A 22,287-nucleotide genomic window follows, 5' to 3' on the forward strand; every position below is an offset into this window, starting at 1 on the left:
GACCCAAGCCGGAATCGAACCTGGGACCCTGGAGCTGTGAAGCGATTGTGCTATCCACAATGCCACCGTGCTGCCCTAAAGTAATCGCCCGAACAGGGACTTGAACCCTGGACCCTCAGATTAAAAGTCTGATGCTCTACCGACTGAGTTATCCGGGCTTCTGCTTGGGGATTTAACAATCACAGTTAAAGGGATTGTCTTCTAATGGCTACTAAAATTGTCCATGATTTTTGATGTACGCACTCAGAAATCATACCAAATGGTGATATCAGCCTGGTGCTATGACCATTACTGGTTGGGCCAGTTTGATATTTTCAGAGAAATTCCACCCTCTCTGTCCCATAAAACCTCCTGTTAATAACTGACAATTGAGTACTTTCTGTAAGATAAAAGTCTGAGTAAGGCAACTGGAATTTTACACATTTGTCTCCAGCTCAAGCACTTCTTAATAAAATGTTTTCTTTTACATAAATTTTGCATAACTTCAAACATCGGCAGACTGGTGATCACTTACTCAAGTCATGTTTTTGTGTAGGATTGTTTTTGGTATTACTGGAGCTGAGGTTGCAGTTCTTGCCTTACACCACAGGTAGCCACTGTTGTATCATTGTCCACTCTCGAGCACCAGTTTAATGCCATTTTCATTTTATTTCTTTCATTTCCCCCCCCCCTTCCAGAAGACTGCGTGTTTAAAGCTTTTGAGGAAAGGACAGAAACCATGGACGCAGTAGAAATCCAAGAAGATAATCAAACACAGGTGGAGCTGCCGATTGATCAGGTTGGCATGAATTCAAGTCTTAACATCATACATGTTTGGGTGATCTACTATTGATTAAAACAACAACAAAACATTGCCTTTATTAGCACTTTTCACCTCCCTCCCTTTATACTTTTTGGAAGTGTAGTCTCTGGAAGATCTCGGAAGCCCAGCAGCCAGTTTGCACACAGCTAATACCTACAAACAGCAATACGATCATAATTGGTGCGCCTGTGTTAGTAATGCCGATTGAGAGAGATATATTGGTCAAGACACAAGGGAAATGCCAATGTTTTTCTTCAAAATAGCGATGAGGGATCTTTTTACATCTATTTGAGGAGTCAAACAGGGCCTTGGTTTCAAGTCTTATCTGAAAGACAGTGGGCAGAATCTTGTGTCTTCCCCGTGGTGAGTTTGGTGGTTGAGGGGGCATTTAATTGGGAGGGAGGATTGCAGGTGGGGACACCTCCGCCTTCTTGCCTCTGCCCCGATTAAGTCTGTGGCATTACTTGTGCACTGAAAGATGCGCTGGTTAAGTGGATCGGCCATACTAAATTGGCCCCAAATGTCAAAGGTTTGGCAGGGTTACTGGGCCTAGGTAGTGTTGTCTTTAGATGGGTCAAGACTCGATGGGCTGAATGGCCTCCTGCTGCACTGTAGGGACTCTGTGATTCTTAAGGGCCTTCCTACCTTGCCCCTAATTGAGGCCATTAAGTAGGCAAGGAATGCACTCTTATGGGCCTCATCCAGCCACTGATATTAACCCAGCAGCAGGCAGGGGCTTCACCGGGAGAGGAGCATGGCAAGCAAACCAATGACGGTGGGCAGAACTTCCATCCCCAGAATCATTGATGCCGGGGGAAGGCCTGCTGCTGGCCTGTCAAGTGCCTGATTGGCACTTAATGTGGCAGGCCTTCCTTAAAAGAGTAGACATGGGTTTCTCCCTGGCACTCCAACCAGTGGCCAAGGTCCTCTTTGCCTCCACAACATTCCTGAAAGTTTATCACTCCCCTGGGGAATCAATGTACGTTATTGTGCTCAAGTCCTTCGAATTCGATACAAAGATGAGAATGTTACCACTGAACTGTGGATAACATGCAGTGTTGCCATCTCCACACAGAATAACCACCGTCTCTTAATTCAAAGTAGTCCAAGTCTTCAATTTGAATTTATGTCATTCTTAGGATCAGCATCAATTGGCCGACACAGAAACGCTCTGGTTTAGGGTCATAGCTGGTTATAACCACTCACTCCCAATTTTCACTGCTTTGCTTCAAACAGAGTTGAGGGAAAAATAGTGCAATCCTAAGTTGTGCATTTTCAATGTGTGCCCAATAAAATTTGAAAAGAGAAGGTGGCAATTTTTCTCTTTGCAGAGGTGGGATCCTGGCCATACCTATTCCTTCACATTTGGTGGCTTAATGTGTTCTTCAAAGTAAAAGCTCTGTAGCCAGGTGGAAGATAATTAAGTGAAAAATGACCGATTCTCTCCAAGGAGTAGATTTGGCTTTGTGTCTACTCCGTGGGAGATAATTCTTTGAATAGATGTACCGAAGTTCTCAAGTTGAATTTTGTTCTGATTTTTCATTGGCTTTCAATCATATCAATTGTCAACTTACTTTTCACTGCATTAAAGGTGAACCTAATCGAGAAAATGTTGCTTCTGTCAATTGGGGCAGAATTCTTTCATTTTGAGACTAAGTGCGGTGGCAGGCAGCTCGAGCAGCGTCTTTCCCGCTGGCCACAATGGCAGGATCCAACACCCAGCATCTGCGAGGTGCTTATGCCCTACTTGGACCTCTGCCCACTGCACCTGGAGTCTTCATCCATTCCCCTTCCAGGGAATGATGTGGTATCTCTTTGACCCCCTTGTTTGTGAGCTTTTCATGCAATCGTGTCAGGGCCCAGCTTCCCTCCCCTTGGTGTTCCCTCTGCCTTCCAATGTTCATCATCTTCATCTACCTATTGTCTCTCTGCCTGCCATCATGAGTCCTTACCCCCCCCCCCCCCCATTCTTTGCACAGCCCACCTTACACCCAAGTAAATTTTCACCTTCAGGGCTTCCTGCATGGGAGGAGGTGCTGTGGGGTATGCACCTGACAATTTGTTATTCCTTAAAAATGAATGAATGGAAAACCGTGAAAGATGAGACATCTAAAGCATGATTATATATGCCCTCAGTTCTGTGCTGGGATCACTAGAGAATGAAAGAGCTAATTGGAGCAGCATAGACTTGTTAAAATCATTTTGTTTTAGCTGGTTTGTCAACTCACTTCATTCAATTCATTCATGTTATTGGGCTGTGTAACTTTTGCTGTTATTTAATAGGTTGGGTGGTTACAGCATACCCAATTACAAAGTAGAGCCCCAACTTCATGGCCCAACAGTATACTTTAATGCTAGCCTTAAAGAAAATACAGATTATGATGCTTACCACTGATCCAGACTGTTCAAATATCTCAGTAGAAAGGGACTCTGGCATTAAAAGGGTGCTGAAGTTAATTGTCGTAAAATGGACATTATTTTGTTTAGTAATGTCCAGATGCTGAATCTCTTTGTTTAATACCATTATATATTTTTTTCCTACTTGGTATGCAGGAATGTACGGGAGCCAAAAACCCCATTGTGATCTTGTTTGACCAGTTCCAATATTTAGGAAATATCATATTCCACAATATCTCTCAGGCTCCTCATATAAGATTTTGTTCTTGACACTTGTCTAACCCTCTCTTGAATTTGCCATTTCAATTGGCCCCTACTTCCTTTCTTTTGGTGTTGGTTGGGGGGTGCGACCGGGTGGGGGTGGTGTACATCCTGTATGCTAGCCACTCTTTGCGTAAAGCAGATAAATATTTTAACCATCCTTCTTTCGAAGATTTAGGCAATATTGTTTTTGAAGAGCATGATGAAAGAGAGATGTAAATTTAAAAGTAAAGTTAAGTGGCCACAGTCTCAGATGACCATAGTCTGCTTTCCCCTTTGAATGGGAGAGCTGACTGGTGGCGATGTAACCTGACGTTCACTGCACCTCATGTGCGAGGCAAGGCTGAGAAGGCAGGACCTTCATAAGTAACTTCAGCTGGCATGGGAATTGAACCCGCGCTGTTGGCCTCGCTCTGCATCACAAAACCACTTGTTCAGCCAACTGAGCTAAACTAGCCCCAGATGTAACATCAGGATGGTGGCGATAGGGTTTTCTGGTGGCTGGTAGATCCAGTAATCGATCAGCAGTTCAGCTTTTGACCAGTTTTGTTATGATTGGCAAGTGCTTGATCGGCCCTCTAAGTCTTGCAAACCCAAACGTAACATTGGAAGATATAAATATTGACTAGATTCAATGTGTCCTAGATAACAGTAGCAGCATCAACCAGCGATCTGGCAACTGTCTTACCAGCTTTGCTCGCACAGATAGAATTACAACAAAGTGAAAGCATTTTCTTGAAATGCAATATGAGAATAACTTGGCTCCTGTTTTTATTTTCACTTACATGGCTGGAAATAGGCATCTCAAAGTGAGTAGTTATACCAAGTTGACATTGAACTAAAACGAGTCTCCAGGGCAGTGGGTAACATGCTCTTAGAGTACTACTCATTTACCTCCGGGATCTGGCTTTAAACCAGACCAAGACAGATGGGCTTAAAATCTACTGCTCTCCAATGGCTGTTCAAGCTACTAAGTGAAATAAGTTCTGGCAGTCTAATTCTGGTTTCCAGTGGGCACGAGTTCACATCACAAAACTTCCTTCACGATCATAGTTGGATGCAAAAAAAAAATAATGAAAAATAACCATTTTAAAAACATTAATTATAGCCTCACTGACACAAAGATATTGTTGCTGCCTCAAGAGCTCTAAAAGCAAATCTGTATTTCTACATTTTCTGGATCACAAATCTTGAAGTTGCACTTTCAATCAAACTTCAAAAGGATATAAAATGTTTGATTTGATTTATTGTGATGAACTGCTGTGGACTTAATGTAGTGTACCAATGATTTGTTTATATCATGAGTAGAACAGTGGAATCAAATTCCAAGAGATGGCCTGATCATCCATTGAAGTGCCACGTTCTGCCACTGCTTATCCAGACAGGATTAATGGTCCTGGAGAAATCACTGCCCCAGATTGTCTGCTCCCGCATAACCACCTTTAGTTGTTCTTTATATATACAGACTACATTGTGACCTTCAAGATAAGATAATGCAGCAACAAAAGAACAAAACTTCAGCTCCTATTAAACCATGATCCTCCAACGTGAAATGGAAATGCTCATTACTACTTTCTCAAGGAATGGGCAATAAATGCTGAACTTGCCAGCAACGATCCCACGAATGATAAATGAAAGTTACTGAAGTAGTCAGAATAATTTTTGGAAGTCCAATTCACAAGCACAAAAGCCTGCACGTTGGCAGTCCATTGTGAAGTCTTATTCTGCCAGACTCCCCTCAAAATTCACTACTTGTTCAAATTGATGACCTTCCTTAATTGACAAAGAAGATATTTGGTATGTTTTTGAGCTGTGCAGACCAGAAAGGTCCAAAGATTTGATCCCAAACCAGTACTATGTTTCTGCTCTTAAATGGGATGATGGTGGGAGTGCTAAAGTTGACCTTGGATTAGGGCAAGGATGAATTGACTGCAGTTCCAGTTTGTCATTGCTGTTTTATTTTGGAGCGATCTTTTGTACAGGCATCACTTGAGGATAGACAGACTGGGCTTGACAATAATCAATGAACATTCATCATTTAGCTCGAATATGAAGAATACTTGGAGGAATGTTCGTGCATGTAGAACTGCAATGTGTCCCCCCCCCCCCCCCACACGACCACCTGCCCACCCCCCATTATACCATTTACAAAAGAGATGGGGAAAAATGGAAAAATAAGTTTGTATTTCTTTTTTTGTAAATACATTTAGAGTACCCAATTATTATTTTTCCAATCAAGGGCCAATTTAGCGTGGCCAAACCACCTACCCTGCACATCTTTGTGTTGTGGGGGTGAAACCCACGCAAACACGGGGCGAATGTGCAAACTCCACACAGACAGTGACCCAGAGCCGGGATCGAACCTAGGACCTTGGCGCCTTGAGGCAGCAATGCTAAACTTTGTATTTCTTAACTGTGAAGTGATGCGCTACATTGCTGCAGCCGCAATGCCTGTTTTAAATCTTAGTTCTGTTGAGCATAATTTTTACTACTCTACTGCAATACTTTTAGTGATGGACATTACTCAATATTGAAAACAATAGTATTATGGGCCAGGGTTTAGAGAATATCATGGTGTTCACCTGACCCACAACTTTAAATAGATTTTGGTTATGGGGAGCTCAAGGGCCCACTTTACATATGTGATGTAACAGAGAACTAGAAGTATTTTTAAACAAAACAATGTTTATTCTATGAATCCAGTTTACATTTTATAAACCCACAGTAAACATCTTACCAACTACCAACACTGATAACGCCCCCAAAAGATGCAGTACTCTATAGGTAACCCTTAGTAACTTTCCTAACAACATCCATAAGCCAAAACACTTTTTTATCAAAGACAGGTTTGAATTCTCTACAGAGAGCAGTTATCACTTTTAAATTATCAAGTGATCTAAACACCTTGTTTAACATACAGAGAGACACCAGTATACATCTGCTTGGTTTGAATGAAGCTCTCCAGCTGAAAGCGAAATTAAAATGCAGGGCCAAAAAGAGCTTCCAGCTCCACCCACATGATGACATCACTACAGCCATTTGGTAAAGCACACTTTTCTTAAAGGGACATTCACATGACGATAGAATAAGACAAGTTGCAACTAAGCATCCACAGGCATTCAGAGCTGGATTCTCCGTTCCTGAGATGAAGTGTTGGCGCCTGGGCAGGATTCGTGGACTTCCACGACAGGAATATTGGTGCCACACCTGCACTGATTCAGCGATCGTGGAGGGGCTAGAACCGGCGGCAAGTGGAACACAATCGATTCCAATGAGAAATGGTGTGGGATTCGCTGGGTCCGTGATTGACACTCGGGAGGCTGACAAGCTGCATATACACATTGCGCTCCCCACACACACTCATCCCAGCCAAGTAGATGGCACTGGTTGAAGCGAGCCCATACAGCTGATAGGCCAGCTGGGTCCAGGGGGCGCCCGGGGGGTGGCCTGGGGGACACCTATGTGACCCCTGGCCCTATGGTCACAGTGGGCTGTCAGCAGAGTGCGCAGTTGCATGGCAGTCTTGCAGGCCGCGGCAATGGTGTTCTGTGCCCGTCCCACCTCCTGGCCATCCCTGCTACTCCCCCCGGCCCTGGCAGAGGCCCTCCGGCCAGCGGCACGACTCAGCAAACTATGACAACATTGGACACTTTTTCTATACCCCCCGCCCCCCTCTCAGCAGCTATGGCGTCAGTTTCATGATTTTTAAAAGAACAAGTGAACTTTGCCATCAGGAATTCTCCCCAGTGGAGGTGGAGCACCGTGGAGGCCCAGAGAATACCGGGTCAGGTCCGCGAATGATATGCCAAGTGTACGTGTGTTGTAGAACGCATTGACGCCACTGCCGAGGCAACGGAGAATTACGATTTGGCGTGAAACCGGTACCTGCCACAATTTTGACGTCAAAATCGATTCTCCGCCCAATTGCATTTCCCAATTCCGGCATCAGCCGACGGAGAATCCCACCCTGTGTTAAAATTTTATTTGTGCATTGAATGTTCTATGGTCAGTTTGAAGACCGCTAAAAGCTGTATTCAGAATACACAAGCTTCAGTTTAATTATGATTCTTAATAACTGTTAGTGAAGGTGAAGAGCTGGGACCAATTTGTGCTCAGTTTCCAAAAATGGAAATGCCTAAAGCTAGTGCAGCAAAGATCTTTACCAGATAGTTCATGTGGACGTGTTTACTTAATTAATGCAGCAATAAAAGGTAACATTATATATGTCCAGGTATATAACACACAATGAGCTTAATAGATGTAATTAAACTATCTGGCTTGATCAGTAAATATTTTACTGTAGCCTCCTTTGGAATGTTGTAATCATGTAAAATTGATCATTATCTTGTCTTATCTTAAAAATTACATCCGGGAACTTTCAATACAAGGCAACAAATATATTTTAAAATCTATTTTTATTGAAGTTTTCAAGTTTTAACAATTATTGCATCAAAACAAAGTAATAAAGAGAAAAAAAATCAATGCGTATCAATGCAAACAGGTACAGCACAGAACAGAAGTCATTACAAACATAGGAACAAATAAGACTGGATGAGTTCCCAACATGTTCCCTTCATGGAAAAGCGATCCCAAGAACACAGAGTTGCATCATACCCATAGCTTCAAAGAAGATAATGGAGGAATAAAATACACGGGAAACCGGGAGCTAAGGGAGAATTACACTGATAACCACAATGCAAAAGGCCAGAGGTTAAGAAGGATCTCATCAGATCCCAGCGGGAAGTAGGGGGGACCCTGGCCTGGAGAAGAGGGGGGCGTTTGGACATCCTGCAAAAGTAGTGGGGGGGGGGGGGGGAGGAAGAGTGCCCTGGGAGGAAAGGTGAGCCCATCTCTCCCCAGCACCAGGGAATCCACCCCGATGACCAGGATCACTCCGGATCACTCAGGGGAAAAAAGGGCTATGCTACATCAGAGAAAAAAACGCGTCTACTTTAATCCAAATTAAAAGAAAAAAGTGTGTGGGGGGGGGGTTTCCCTCCACCATTAGGATTGTCAGACAGTATATGGCCCAAAAAGATTCAGGATAAAGACTGTCCACAAATCCCACATTCAACATTTGATATAAAGTTGATAAATCAGGATAATCGACTGTGCAGGCCATCACGCCAACATTATTCACTTCTCTGTAAATGGAAACAAATCACAACTTCAAGCAGACAACAACGTGGCCAACAGTGAGCAAAGTCCAGGATAACAACCGAGATGCAGAAATGCAAGGCAGTCCTCAGAATAAAGACTTCTTTACAGGAGCACAAAGAAAAGCAAAATCAAGGATGCAGCAGCTTCAGGATCAATGAGCACTCTTTAGTACGCTCGAGGATTCCAACGATCGAAGCACAGGACACCATTACTTCCACCTGACGGTCTCATCAGAACCCAAGTGGTCAACAATCTAGGCTCGGGAGGTGGGAGGGGGGTGTAGTGACTTGACTGGCTTGACCACCCCAAATGCTCAAAGCCAACATCCGGAAAAGGGCAACACAGGACCAGTGTTTGGAAGGCCACACCAACCCCAGGATTAAATGTGCTCCATTGAATTTCTCTAATGCAAGAACCTCCTCATGCGTCTTCATTGCCTCCATAAAGACACCCCTCAACTCTTGGAATTGGGCGTTGACGACCTGCACCTCAGAGCCGGAATCTTCAGCCAGAACAGCATCTTGGTTGGCAGCCATTATCTGTCGATTCAGACCGCACAGCCAGGGCGGGAGCCCACTCAAAAGCAACTGTGCCACTAAAGACAGGGCCCCACCCCACCTCTATGAACCCCACCATGAACCAGCGAGGATTTAGACATTCTAACCCGACTCCATCATGCAGAAACATTTTTAAGGCTGAACGTTATTCCTTTCTTATAGTTCCACTCCTCCCATGCAAGGGTGGCACGGTGGCCTGTAGTTAGCACTGCTGCCTCACAGTGCCAGGGACCTGAGTTCAATTCCGACCTTGGGTGATTGTGTGGAGTTTGCACTTTTTCCCCTTGTCTGCGTGGGTTCCCTCAGGGTGCTCTGGTTTCCTCCCACAGTCCAAAGATGTGCAGATTAGGTGGATTGGCCACGCTAAATTGCTCCTTAATGTCCAATTATGTGTAGATAAGATGGGGTTAGGTTACAGGGATTGGGAGTGGGCCTAGGTAGGGTGTTCGTTCAGGTAGGGTGCAGACTCGATGGGCCAAGTGGCCTCGTTCTGCGCTGTAGGAATTCTATGGTCCTCTGAAACTGAGTGATGGAAGTCAATTCCACTCGGTGACATTTGAAACATTTGCTAGATGGAAATGGGTGTCATGTCAGAGGTGTGTGCTCATCCTGATGAAGACATCTACTTATCTAGGAGGATCTTGCTTTGTTCCTGATTGGCTGCGTGACAGTGCTTTATGGAATTTTTCTGTAAGAGCACAGTATGCAAATCAATATGGAAGTCAATGCATGACTGTGTACTTGGTGACTGAGATTAATAGAAAGGATTCGCCATTGTTCGATGGACAATGCCGAGGACTGTAATGCTATGAAAGTGCTGCTTCAGCACAGCTCATGGTCAGTTTTTAGCAGGATCTATTAAGCGAATAAATTATCATTGACTGTTTTGTCAATATTGACTGAGCCACTCGGCTCCCAAACACCAAGTTGAATAGTGTGAGCTCCCTGGATATCTTGCACAAAGATGCTGGATCTGCTTTCTGTGATAACAAATAAGCTGGACATTCAGAGTGAAAGCCTTTTCTATGAATTAATCTCACTGGCTTTTGCCAGGGAGTTCTCAGAGCCACGTGATGGTGCGCTGCACTTGCAGGAAGCCTGAGATCGCAATGAATCCCACAGCATTGGCAGTCTGGCTTGCGTCATCCATGCAGAATTACACGCACTGGTGAGCTTTACTTAAAAGGACACATATCCCCTCCCTTATGCATTTGTGTGCCATCAATTGTGAAATCTTGCAAAGGTCTCCAGTGGACCCTGGAAGGACCTACTGGCAAAAATATTCAGAGCAACTGGCATTGAATGCTCATAAAACCATGCCCTGTTAATTCCTCATGGAGAATATGGCAACTGTGAGCTACCGCATCCCTAGACAAGCGAAGGCACCTGCGGCACTGTCTTTCGCTAAACTCCACGTATGCGCAGCATTGTCTATAGATCTTGGTTGTGGCAAATATCTTTTTGGATTAGTTCCCTCCTCATCAGAATCTGGGATCTCCTGGGGCCTCGGGGCTTCCAGTTCCTCTTGGCTATGGTCTTCCCTGAGCTATGCCAAACAAGAAGGCAGCGTTGCTTGCAGCCTCTTTCGCCACTCCTCCACATATCTATGAACAGATACAATTGAACAATCAATGGGAATTCCTGTTGAATGGTCTTTTCCCCCATCCCCACTCCCCCTCCATTTGCAAATCTGGAAAGAAGCCTCTAGTACTTGATTTGCCCTTGGTCTGTACGTACCATACCAAGGCCACCCTATTGCGGGATGAGATCATCTGGAGGACAATGTGGATTACCTCTCCCCTCCGAGATGACTGCCCATTTGCAACGAGTCAAAAGACCCAAGTCCAAGGATACACAATCTGATTTCTTGTGGTTGCCCTCCAGTGACCTTGACAATAACTATCAATACTCAATCCTTGCTCTTATGTCATGGCTACAAGCATGGTGCCTTGAATGCCATGGCCAGTGCACTGGGAACATGGAGGCTTGAAGGGTCCATGCTGCATCTGTGCAGCAGTCATGTTCCTTAATTGTTTGACTCTCCATCCATTCTGACATAACTCTGTAAGGATCAGGTGCCAGTTTGACCACAGCACCTAAACTTAATGGATTCTTGACTGAATGTGCACTATTAGTAAACGAGCCAAGCTCAACCATTGTGTATGAGACTATTGAGTGTTCCACTCAGCTGAGCCATGCTCTCCATTGTTTGAGGAAGACAGTTACACAGTGCCCCTACAATCAAGATTACTGTGCCGAACACCTCCCACGCCTAGAGACCCCGCCCCCCGATCAATTTTTTTCCTAGCTTGTTTTTGAAATTCATCGTTCTTAGGTGAGATCAAAAATGGTGCTGCAAAGTTTATCCATAAGACCAGGTTCCTCCCATCCTCCATACTCGCTGCCTCTTAATTTCCATTCTTCCTATCACTATCCAGTTTCTCCCTGTTACCCTTGATCCCATCAGTGCTCAAATTATATTCTTGTTCTCCCCTTCAACCTTTTAATATTGATGTCCCCATACCCTGACTTGACATGATCCCCTCCCCTTCTCGAAGGCACATAGTCTTCGGGATGCCCCCATGAGTCCATCCAATATCCCCCCTATGCCTCATGACTTTTCAGGTCCCAATTAACAGGATCAGTGATCTTCCCCCGAACCTTACTGTGCAGTCTGCCATTCAATACCATGACCAGAACCTCCAGGACCAAATTCCTTCGGTGACTACCACATCCTATACACCATACTGTGCATGACTGTCACTGCCCAGAGAGGTCTTTCCCCACACAAGACCTAGATGTGCATGCCTTGCAAAGCCCTCTAACATGGCCCGCATTGCTTCAAGACAGTCTCTTCAATATGTCCCTGACAGTGTGGCTTCAGCCCCAGGACAGTCTCTTCAATATGTCCCTGACAGTGTGGCTACAGCCCCAGGACAGTCTCTTCAATATGTCCCTGAAAGCATGGCTACAGCCCCAGGACAGTCTCTTCAATATGTCCCTGAAAGCATGGCTACAGCCCCAGGACAGTCTCTTCAATATGTCCCTGAAAGCATGGCTACAGCCCCAGGACAGTCTCTTCAATATGTCCCTGAAAGCATGGCTACAGCCCCAGGACAGTCTCTTCAATATGTCCCTGAAAGCATGGCTACAGCCCCAGGACAGTCTCTTCAATATGTCCCTGACAGTGTGGCTACAGCCCCAGGACAGTCTCTTCAATATGTCCCTGAAAGCATGGCTTCAGCCCCAGGACAGTCTCTTCAATATGTCCCTGAAAGCATGGCTACAGCCCCAGGACAGTCTCTTCAATATGTCCCTGAAAGCATGGCTACAGCCCCAGGACAGTCTCTTCAATATGTCCCTGACAGTGTGGCTACAGCCCCAGGACAGTCTCTTCAATATGTCCCTGAAAGCATGGCTTCAGCCCCAGGACAGTGTCTTCAATATGTCCCTCCCAGAGAGGCTTCAGCCCCAGGACAGTCTCTTTAATATGCCCCTCCCAGAGAGGCTTCAGCCCCAGGACAGTCTGTTCAATCTGCCCCTGATAGAATGTCCTCAGCTGCAGCTCAGACACCACTGACTCTTCCTCGCACAGTCTTGAAACTCTTGACCCCAGGCAGCATTTTACCACTGCACTCTGTTCCTTGACCATCCCCTATATCCTACCTCTGTCTCTTCCCCCCCCCCCCCCCCCCCCCCCACCTCATGTTTTCCCCGCTCTCAGCGAAATTCTCCACTCCCGCGAAAAATCGGGAAGGCCGTCGTGAAACTCGCCGGTCCTCTCGCCTTATTCACCTGCACCCGAGGGGCTAGGAGCAGCGCTCTGTAACTCTCGGCCGCCGGGCGGCGCGCTGAGAGTGTCGCGACAGCGGCGCCTATGTGATGTCAGCCGTGCATGCGCAGGTTGGCCAGCTCCAACCCACGCATGCGCGGCTGACGGCTCAAACCCGCGCTTGCATGATTGCTGTCTTCCCATCTGCTGCCCCGCAAGACGTGGCGGCTTGATGTTGCGGGGCGGCGGAGGGGAAAAAGTGCGTCCCTTTGAGACGCCGGCCCGACAATCAGGGGCATGTCCCCTCCCGAGCACGGCCGTGGTGCTCACTCCCCTCTCCGCCCCCCACAAGCTTTAATCCAGCTTTTGGCGCCATGTTCACGACGGCAGCGACCAGGTGTGGTTGCCGCCGTCGTGAACCGGTCGAAAGGCAGGCCGCTCGGCCCATCCGGGCCGGAGAATCGGCGGTCGCCGTGAAAAGCGGCGATTCTTCCGAGCGGGGGGTGGGAGAATCGCGGGGGGCGCCCGGGCCTCCCGCGATTCTCCCACCCGGCGTGGGGAGCGGAGAATCACGCCCCTCGTGTTTTCCCCCTCCCCCCACCACGTTTTGACTCTGTTTCTCTCCTCCCTCCTGGTAATGCCACCTGTGCCCAGCTTAGCACAGCTTGTGATGCGGGCGCTGATGTCTCACAGCAACTCTCTTAAAGGTAGGCGAAAGAGCACCCGTTGGCCTCCAAGTCATGGATGAAGTGAGGCTCACCAGATGCACTCCACTTATATACAGTCATGAAACAGGCCATTCTAATTATCGTTTGGTGGGGCACTTGATTTGGAGGGGGAAACATAATTCCGACAGGTTGACCTTTTAATGAACATTCATGGATGCAAATGTGGTTCCCCAAATAGATTAGCGGTAAACGCGACCCCACCTTTAACCCACCACCAAAGTCAATAGAAAAATTCCAAATTAATTTCCCGTCGGCAGCAAACCGGCATTTTCCATCATGCCAACTTTCGTGCCTCTGCCCGCCATGATCCCCACCGCTGGTGGGACCACAAATTTTTGGTCGGACATTTTGTCTGTTATTTCTGCTTGTCTTGCATTTTTCAAAATGGCTGTCAGGTGAGGAAGATGGAAGGAATATTGGATGATGCAAGGGTTTGCTGAGAATTGTGAAGGCCTTGCGGTCACTGTGCAGTTCAAAGGTGAACAGTGCACCTTGAGCTCCCAGATTGGGTAGGCATCAGGTCACACAAATACAGGTCAAGATTAGTATCTAATACTTGCGGCTGAAAAAGTAATCCGTGGTAGATTTACAGGAATATTGGTATCTGGCTGGCAGCCCTGATGCTCACTAGCCAGCCTTGCCAATCAGTCATTACTCTCCATGTGAACATTTTTAGAAACGAAAAGAATGGGTATTAATAATGCCACCAAAGATATCCGATACTAGAATCCAATATAAATCTGAGTCATCGCTGGCTTTGAAAGCAGGCCAAGGCAGGCCAGCAGTACGGTTCGATTCCCGTAACAGCCTCCCCGAACAGGCGCCGGAATGTGGTGTCTAGGGGCTTTTCACAGTAACTTCATTGAAGCCTACTCGTGACAATAAGCGATTTTCATTTTCATTTCATTTCATTTCATAAACTGCAATAAATCCTAACCTATATACAGACCATTGGTTGAAATTAGATGAATCTGTACCGAGATTTCCAGAAGGCATTTGACAGGATGCCACATCAGAGGTTACTACGCAAAATTTGAACTCATGGTGTAAGGGACAACATCTTAGCATGGATAGAGGACTGGCTGGCTAACAAGAAACAGAATTGGCATAAATGGGTCATTTTCAACTATCTACAATTGATATAAATGACTTAGACGAAAGGGCCGAATGTGGGTTGCTAAATTTGTTGATGACACAAAGGAGGAAAGACTGCTGTGAAGAGGACACAAGGAGCCTGCAAAGGGATACAGGAAGATTAAGTGAGTGGGCAAAAATCTGGCAGATGCAGTATAATGTGGGAAAATATGAACATGTCCACTTTTTAGCAGGAAGAATATAAAAGCAGTATTTTATTTAAATGAAGAACTCTGAGGTACAGAAAGCATTAGATCAAGCCCGAGATCAGGTGTAATGCCTGTTCTTCTCAGCTTGAATCTTGTACGTCTCTTTTGTGGGGACCATGAATTGGATTGAATTTGAATTGGTTTTTGGAACAGGCAAGGAGATGGATTAGGTAGGGGCTTTTCCCTCCATTGTTCTTGCAACTCTGAGAAAGGAATTTTTAAAAATTTAAACTCTGAGGTACAGGGAGATCTGGGTGTCCTGGTACATGAATCAGGAAAGGTTAGTATGCAGCTACAGTGAGAGATTAAAAAGGCAAAAGGAATGTTGTTTATTGCAAAGGGAGTGGAATATAGAAGTCGGGATTTTTGCTATGGTTGTACAGGGTATTTGTGTGACCACATCTGCATTATTGTGCATAGCTTTGTTATCCTGATTTAAGAAAGGATATAAATGTGTTTGAAGCAGTTCAGAGAAAGTTTGCTTGACTGACATCTGAGTTTGGGGTGGGGGATGGGCTTTCTTATGAGGAAAGGTTGGCCAGACTGGGCCTATATGTATCAATTGGAGTTTAGGAAAATGAGAAGCGAACTTATTGAGGCATGCTAGATCCTGAGGGGACTTGACAGGGTAGATGCTAAAGGATACCTCCCCTTGTGGGAGAGACTAGAACTAGGAGACACAGTTTAAAAATAAGGGTTCTCCGATTTAAGATGGTGATGAGAAGAAATGTTTTCTCGGAGGGTAGTGAGTCTTTGGAACTGTATTCCCAGGAGATTGGTAGAGGCAGGGCCAATGAATATTTTTAAAGCAGATGTGGAAAGATTCTTGACGAACAAGGGAGTCAAAGGCTATAGGGGGTAGATGGAAAGTGGAGTTGAGGCCACAATCAGATCAGCTATGATACTATTGAATGTCGGAGGAGGCTCGATGGGTCAAATGGCCTACTGCTGCTCCTAATTTGAATGCCTGTAGTCATTCAATAACAAATTCATTGAAAAAGTCTATGATCCTAATATTGACAGGAAAGTGCTTACTACTCAGGTAGGGAGGAGGAACTGAAGAGTTTGGATTGGGAAATTTGAAAGTGTGGTGTTCACTGCATGTTGTGGAAGCATGGCTGCAGAGCATATGTCAGTTTTTTTATATCGGATGCCTCCCTGGATGCCAGCTAGATTGACAGGCTTGGCTCACTGTCAGATTGGCATCACACCAATTAAAGCTGCAGGAACAGGTATGGAATCTCTTCATTGTATTATTGGGAATGTGCAAGGCTGGCCCCTGACCCCACGGTGTGGGAGGGAGAGCCAATCTGACAGATCCAACCCTGACTCCAGGTGGGGTGTCCCATCCCAGATACATGACGGGGTTTATCTGGGGTGCAATCTAGTTTCAGGGAAGAAGCTAGCCCGCTGGGCTGGGATGAAGCACTTCTATCCCTCCTGGCCCATGCCCAGTGCTCCAAAAGGACATCCTCTTTCTCTGACTAGCTAGGGTTAATGCTGGAAGACAGGTTAAATGTAAGGTTTCTAGTCTCATTATAATATTTGAATGTCCAACCTCCAGGGAGCAGCTTGGCTGCTTGTCTTTCGAGTCCAGCCTCTGTTACACTCAAGTGTAGGTGAGTTGAAGACGGATATGAGATTTTAACATTTTTACACCAACCTACCAGTATTTAGCTGTTAAAATTACTCCCTTTGCTTCATCTATTTTTTTTAAATGGCTGTTTTCTCATGAGCATTTCAAAGACTTGCCATTTTTGTTATATGGCTGAATGGCTGTGCAGCCAGTGTGCTCTGGATGAACACACTGGCATGGGCAGGCCTGGAGAATTAGAGAAATGTGAGGGAGCCTGGATGGGCAATGGGGCGGCTGAGGGGTGAGAGCTCGTGGGACATCTAACCTTCCCGCCTTGCTATCCATCCACCTTCAATGTGACCTCTGACTTATACCCCCTCCCCAACAAGAAAATAGGGCAGGTGAGCTCCTCTAGGATGGAGATGGGATTGTGGGGTCAGGAAAATGACCAACTCCAGATACTCATCTCCTTGACGGAAATCTAGCCCATTGAGTGGGGAGATGACAAAAGCATGAATGAGATATTGAGCAGCAGATGGGCTGAAGCGTGACAGAGATGGACGATGCTACGCAGCTGGAAATAGACAATGTTTACAACAGAAAATATAGAATTGTAAATCCATTTCTGGGGGAAACAGGATTCTGGGGTTATGAACAGCTCAAGTTGGTGACCAAAGAAGGTGGTGGATTTGGTAACTTTCTGGCAGAGGATGAGGACAATTAGTTTACAACTAAAGGAAATTATATTTGCGCTGAAACTGAATATTATTGGCAATCTTAGCCCACACACAGAGCGAGGCTTTGAAAGAGGTGTTGGGATGACAAGACTGTGTATCAGTAACCTACAAGTGAAAGCAGATTCTTTGCCTAGAGAAACTGTTAAGAGATGTCATGAAGATAAGTAAGAGGTGGGGCCAAGGATGGATCATTGGGTGATTTAAGGCGACTGCCGGAGTAGTATAGAAGCTAATTGATATATATGCTCCCAAGGAATGTTTGGGAAGCTAAGAGTGGATCCAGGTGACTTCAGTTCCGTCAAACTGAGCAGTTGAGTTACATTGGTGGAAAATGTTGTGACTGACCACACCGAAACCTGCGCGTGGTTGAGGAAGGTAAGGTGAGAGACTGCACCAGGACTTTCCAGCAGTTCCCGCTGGTGGGATCTTACAGTCCCGCCAAAAGTGACCCCCTGCCGGTGACAGAGGGTGCGGACATCAGAAAAACCCATCGACAGCGGTGGGACCGGACGATCTCACCCCCCAGCCAAGGGCAGGACAATTCCACTCCCAATAAAGATGTTGAAAATCCTACCCATTGTCATAATGACAATCACCACGGACGAGACAAAATTCAGCGGACCATTGCAAGGTCTGTTAACCTCGAGGGTGGTGGGTGGTGTGGGGTGGGGGGGGGGGGGGGTTGTGATTTGCAGTCTTGGGATGGGCGGGTCTGCTAACCTCCTGAATGCTCGAGACTAAACTGTTTTGGTGCTGTGAGGAATGTAGAAAGAAAATGGGAGGGAAGCGAACATCAAATTTCACTGTCTAGGTACAGTCGTGAGCATCAACATTGAGAGGTACCTGAGGAATTACAACTCGACAACGAGTCAGCACCTTTAGCTTCAGGAAGTCAGTTTACAGAAAGATCTGTGGAGGATATTAGTCTGTCGCCATCGACAAATGATTAAATTCTAACTGTGTGCCCCATTACAAGCTCCTGCTGGACGATTTACGTGATGAGGTCTTTTCTTCCTGTATTCATTTATATTCACGATCTACAGTGGAAAGGCGCTTTGTTATCCTTATTCATTTTTGATGAACTCGGCCTCGGAAAATCATTCCCTTTGGCAATTCATCATGGATCACTATGGATACGACCTCCTTCACTCTCCTTGCCACTCTCTTGGGAAAGGGCCACTTACCTGGGAAACAGATGGGCCCATGGCATCTGGCCACTCTGTCGAACATCTGTCTGGTGAATGGATGAACAGTGTAATGGTGAGCACTCTTGCTGGCATTGTATTCCTTCCAGCCTAGGCTCCAAGGTCACAGTCTGCATTTGGACTGCCAAATCCAGAGAGGTCGAATTAATTCCCAAGCACACAACATTGGGTTTATTCATGGATATTTATAAAATAAGACAGAAGGAGAAGAATCAGGATATTGTCCCACCTGGGGGTTAAAGGCAGAATAAAAAAAGTAGCTTCTTTAGCTCCTAATTATATTCACATGATTTGTTGCAAATCCCCTTTTATATCCACTTCACTTTGTTGGAAGCTGGTCATCGCAGATTCATTTGTCTGATTTTTTTTTTATCAGCAAGGTGAAATATGTAAAGGTCAAGTCGCCATAGTCCCAGATGACCAAAGACTGCTTTTCACTTTGCTGGCTGGTTTAACCTGAGTATCAACACACCTTAGGCGAGGGGCAAAGTTGAGAAAGCGGATCCTTCACGAATAACCTCAGCTGGTACGGGTATTGAATCTGGGCTGCTGGCCTCGCTCTGCATCACAAACCAGCTGTCTAGCCAACTGAGCTAAACTGAAAGTCCAGACTGAAGAAGGAACTAACTAAAAGGCATACATCTGAAACAAAGACTTCCCTCATTCCCCTCTGTGTTTATTTGTCCGTGTTGTGCGTCGAGTTAAAAAGGGGGAGGAGGGCTACAAATCAGCTGGCAGTTAACCAGATGTTTTTGTTACCTATTTCATTACAGTTACTGTTAATAATAAAAAATTAAAATTGTGTTTAAATTTACAAACCTGGGGACTGTACAGATTTGGGACTCAAAGACCTCGGGCATTTAAAAAAAAAGTTAATTTCAACCATGTTGTGACTTGAGGTCAAGTGGGGTTGGGATTAGCGCGCACTGGCCCAGGATCTCACAGCACTCCCCTAAATCACGTGACATTTTATTTCTCTGCACGTTTTTAAAAGAATGACAAATTGCCTACATGCAGGAGTTATGTAATTTTTTTTCATTTTTAAAATAGTTTTAGAGTATCCAATTCCAATTAATGGGCAATTTAGTGTGGCCAATCCACCTAACCAGCACATCATTAGGTTGTGGGGGTGAGACCCACGCAGGCACGGGGAAAGTGTGAAAACTCGTTACGGATAGTGACCCAGGGCCGGGATCGAACCCGGGTCCTTGGCGGCGTTAGGCAGCAGTGCTAACCACTGCGCCATCGTGCCGCCCTCAAAGTTATGTAAATTAAGCCATACTGCAATATCCCAAATTAATCACCATTGCAATCGCAACAAGGATGTAAGCAACCACAAAATACAAACAATATCGGGCTGTACAATGAGGAGATCAGAGAAATAGGAATACAATGTTGACAAATGTGAGGTTATCCATTTTGGTAGGAATAACAGCAAACGGGATTATTATTTAAACGACAAAATATTAAAGCATGCCGCTGTTCAGAGAGACTTGGGTGTGCTAGTGCATGAGTCACAGAAGGTTGGTTTACAAGTGCAACAGGTGATTAAGAAGGCAAATGGAATTTTGTACTTAATTGCTAGAGGGATGGAGTTTAAGACTAGGGAGGTTATGTTGCAATTGTATAAGGTGTTAGTGCGGCCACACCTGGAGTATTGTGTTCAGTTTTGGTCTCCTTACTTGAGAAAGGACGTACTGGCGCTGGAGGGTGTGCAGAGGAGATTCACTAGGTTAATCCCAGAGCTGAAGGGGTTGGATTATGAGGAGAGGTTGAGTAGACTGGGACTGTACTCGTTGGAATTTAGAAGGATGAGGGGGGATCTTATAGAAACATTTAAAATTATGAAGGGAATAGATAGGATAGATGCGGGCAGGTTGTTTCCACTGGCGGGTGACAGCAGAACTAGGGGACATAGCCTCAAAATAAGGGGAAGTAGATTTAGGACTGAGTTTAGGAGGAACTTCTTCACCCAAAGGGTTGTGAATCTATGGAATTCCTTGCCCAGTGAGCAGTTGAGGCTCCTTCATTACATGTTTTTAAGGTAAAGATAGATAGTCTTTTGAAGAATAAAGGGATTAAGGGTTATGGTGTTCGGGCCGGAAAGTGGAGCTGAGTCCACAAAAGATCAGCCATGATCTAATTGAATGGCGGAGCAGGCTCGAGGGGCCAGATGGCCTACTCCTGCTCCTAGTTCTTATGTTCTTATAGCATGAATACACCAGTTTGAAATAACACCGACTATGTGATCAAAGTATTCAATGACAAAGGAACCAACTACAAAGAAAAACTGATAGTAAAAACTATTATCATCAACACTATGAAGACGAATCAAACACCCCATGGCAGAGACAAGTAAACCGAAGCAGCTGATAGATGGGATTACAACACACCACCTTGAAGGAATGGTACAACACCCGGGACTAGTGCGTGGTCAATTCCAGCCCCATTTGACCTGGAGTCCTTGGCTGCCCAATAATTACAGTCACCAGGTTGGTAAATTTAAACACAACTATTTTTAATTTCTAACAAGAACCATAATGAAATATGCAGCAAATGCAACTGGTTAACTATTATCCTAATCCCCTACTTAAATTTACCCCCACCCTCTGCACACATGCGCAAGACAGACAAACACAGACGGGAGGAGAGGGCTGTAAAAAAAAATGACAAGTAAAAGATAAGGGCCGGGGATTCTCCGACCACCCGCCGGGTCGGAGAATCCCCGGGAGGAGATGCGAATCCCGCCCCGACGCCGGCTGCCCTATTCTCCGGCATTGTTTTTCGGGTGGTGGCGGGATTCCCACCACGCTGGTTGGGGGCTGTTGACACCGGCCCCCCGGCGATTCTTCGGGCCCCGAAGAGCCGAGCAGCGGTCCATTTCTGGCCAGTCCCACTGCCGTGAATTACTCATCTCACGCACAGCGGGACCTGGCAGGTGAGTATGCGGGGGCGGTCCTCGGGGTGCGTGGGGGAATCTGACCCCAGAGGGGGGGCCCCCAGGGAGGGATGGCCGGGGCCCACTGATCTGCGGGCGGGCTTGCTCCATGGAGGGACTTCTTTCTTCCGCGCCGGGCCCCTGTAGGGCTCCGCCATATTGCCGGCGCAGAGAAGAGAACCCCTGCGCATGCGCGAAAATACACTGGCCGGTCTGCGCATGCGCGGAATCACGCCAGCTGTTCCGCGCATGCGCAAACTCGCACTGGGTCTCTGAAAATCATTCCACTTGAGTAACACCCAATCACTACCTGTTACCGTGCAAAATACGGTCTTTTGGCCAATTCGTTGGCCACCGGCCAATCCATTGAACAGAGTCCCACCCTATCTCTCGGGTGCCACAAACTCTGTGCCTTGTTGTCCAAAGCTAGCAGCACCATATACAATGTTGAAACTTCGTGAATTCTTGACTCTCTTTGCTGCTTGACTTAAAGATTTATGTCCATTAAGCTACCATAGATCAAAATGATAACAGCAAAAATAAAGAAAGGGGAAAAGGGAATCAACAGGAAGGACCCTTACAGAAATTACTTAAGGAAAAAAAAACATATAATTAAACATCTATGTCTCTGTGTGCACTGGTCCAATTTCTCCTGGTCCTGCACGTCCACTTGACACACAGTCAAAGAACAAGGAGTGTCGGACTAATTGGATACTTTTGAAATAGAAGGCACAATGGTGTTGAATGCCCTCATTCTGTTCTGTATCTTTGGGACACAGAAAGACACTCTTAATTATCTTGGTGTAACCTC

The 22,287-nt window shown here is 45.9% G+C and overlaps 1 protein-coding gene and 1 non-coding gene across 4 annotated transcripts in view; one reads left to right on the forward strand and one right to left on the reverse strand.

Annotated features, from left to right (window-relative positions):
- Positions 1–22,287, forward strand: part of LOC119965930 (doublecortin domain-containing protein 2-like) — a 240,548-nt gene that overhangs the window by 168,163 nt on the left and 50,098 nt on the right. For 2 of the 3 annotated variants that reach the window (XM_038796955.1, XM_038796954.1), the window contains exon 8: positions 678–778. In XM_038796955.1, coding sequence (XP_038652883.1) covers positions 678–778 — 101 coding nt within the window. The remainder of the gene's footprint in view (positions 1–677; positions 779–22,287) is intronic. The other variant, XM_038796956.1, reaches the window with a different exon arrangement.
- On the reverse strand, positions 86–158 carry trnak-uuu. Its single transcript has one exon. It is a non-coding gene; the product is annotated as a tRNA-Lys (tRNA).

The sequence above is a fragment of the Scyliorhinus canicula genome, chromosome 5 (genome assembly GCF_902713615.1).
Source record: "Scyliorhinus canicula chromosome 5, sScyCan1.1, whole genome shotgun sequence".
NCBI lineage: Eukaryota > Metazoa > Chordata > Chondrichthyes > Carcharhiniformes > Scyliorhinidae > Scyliorhinus > Scyliorhinus canicula.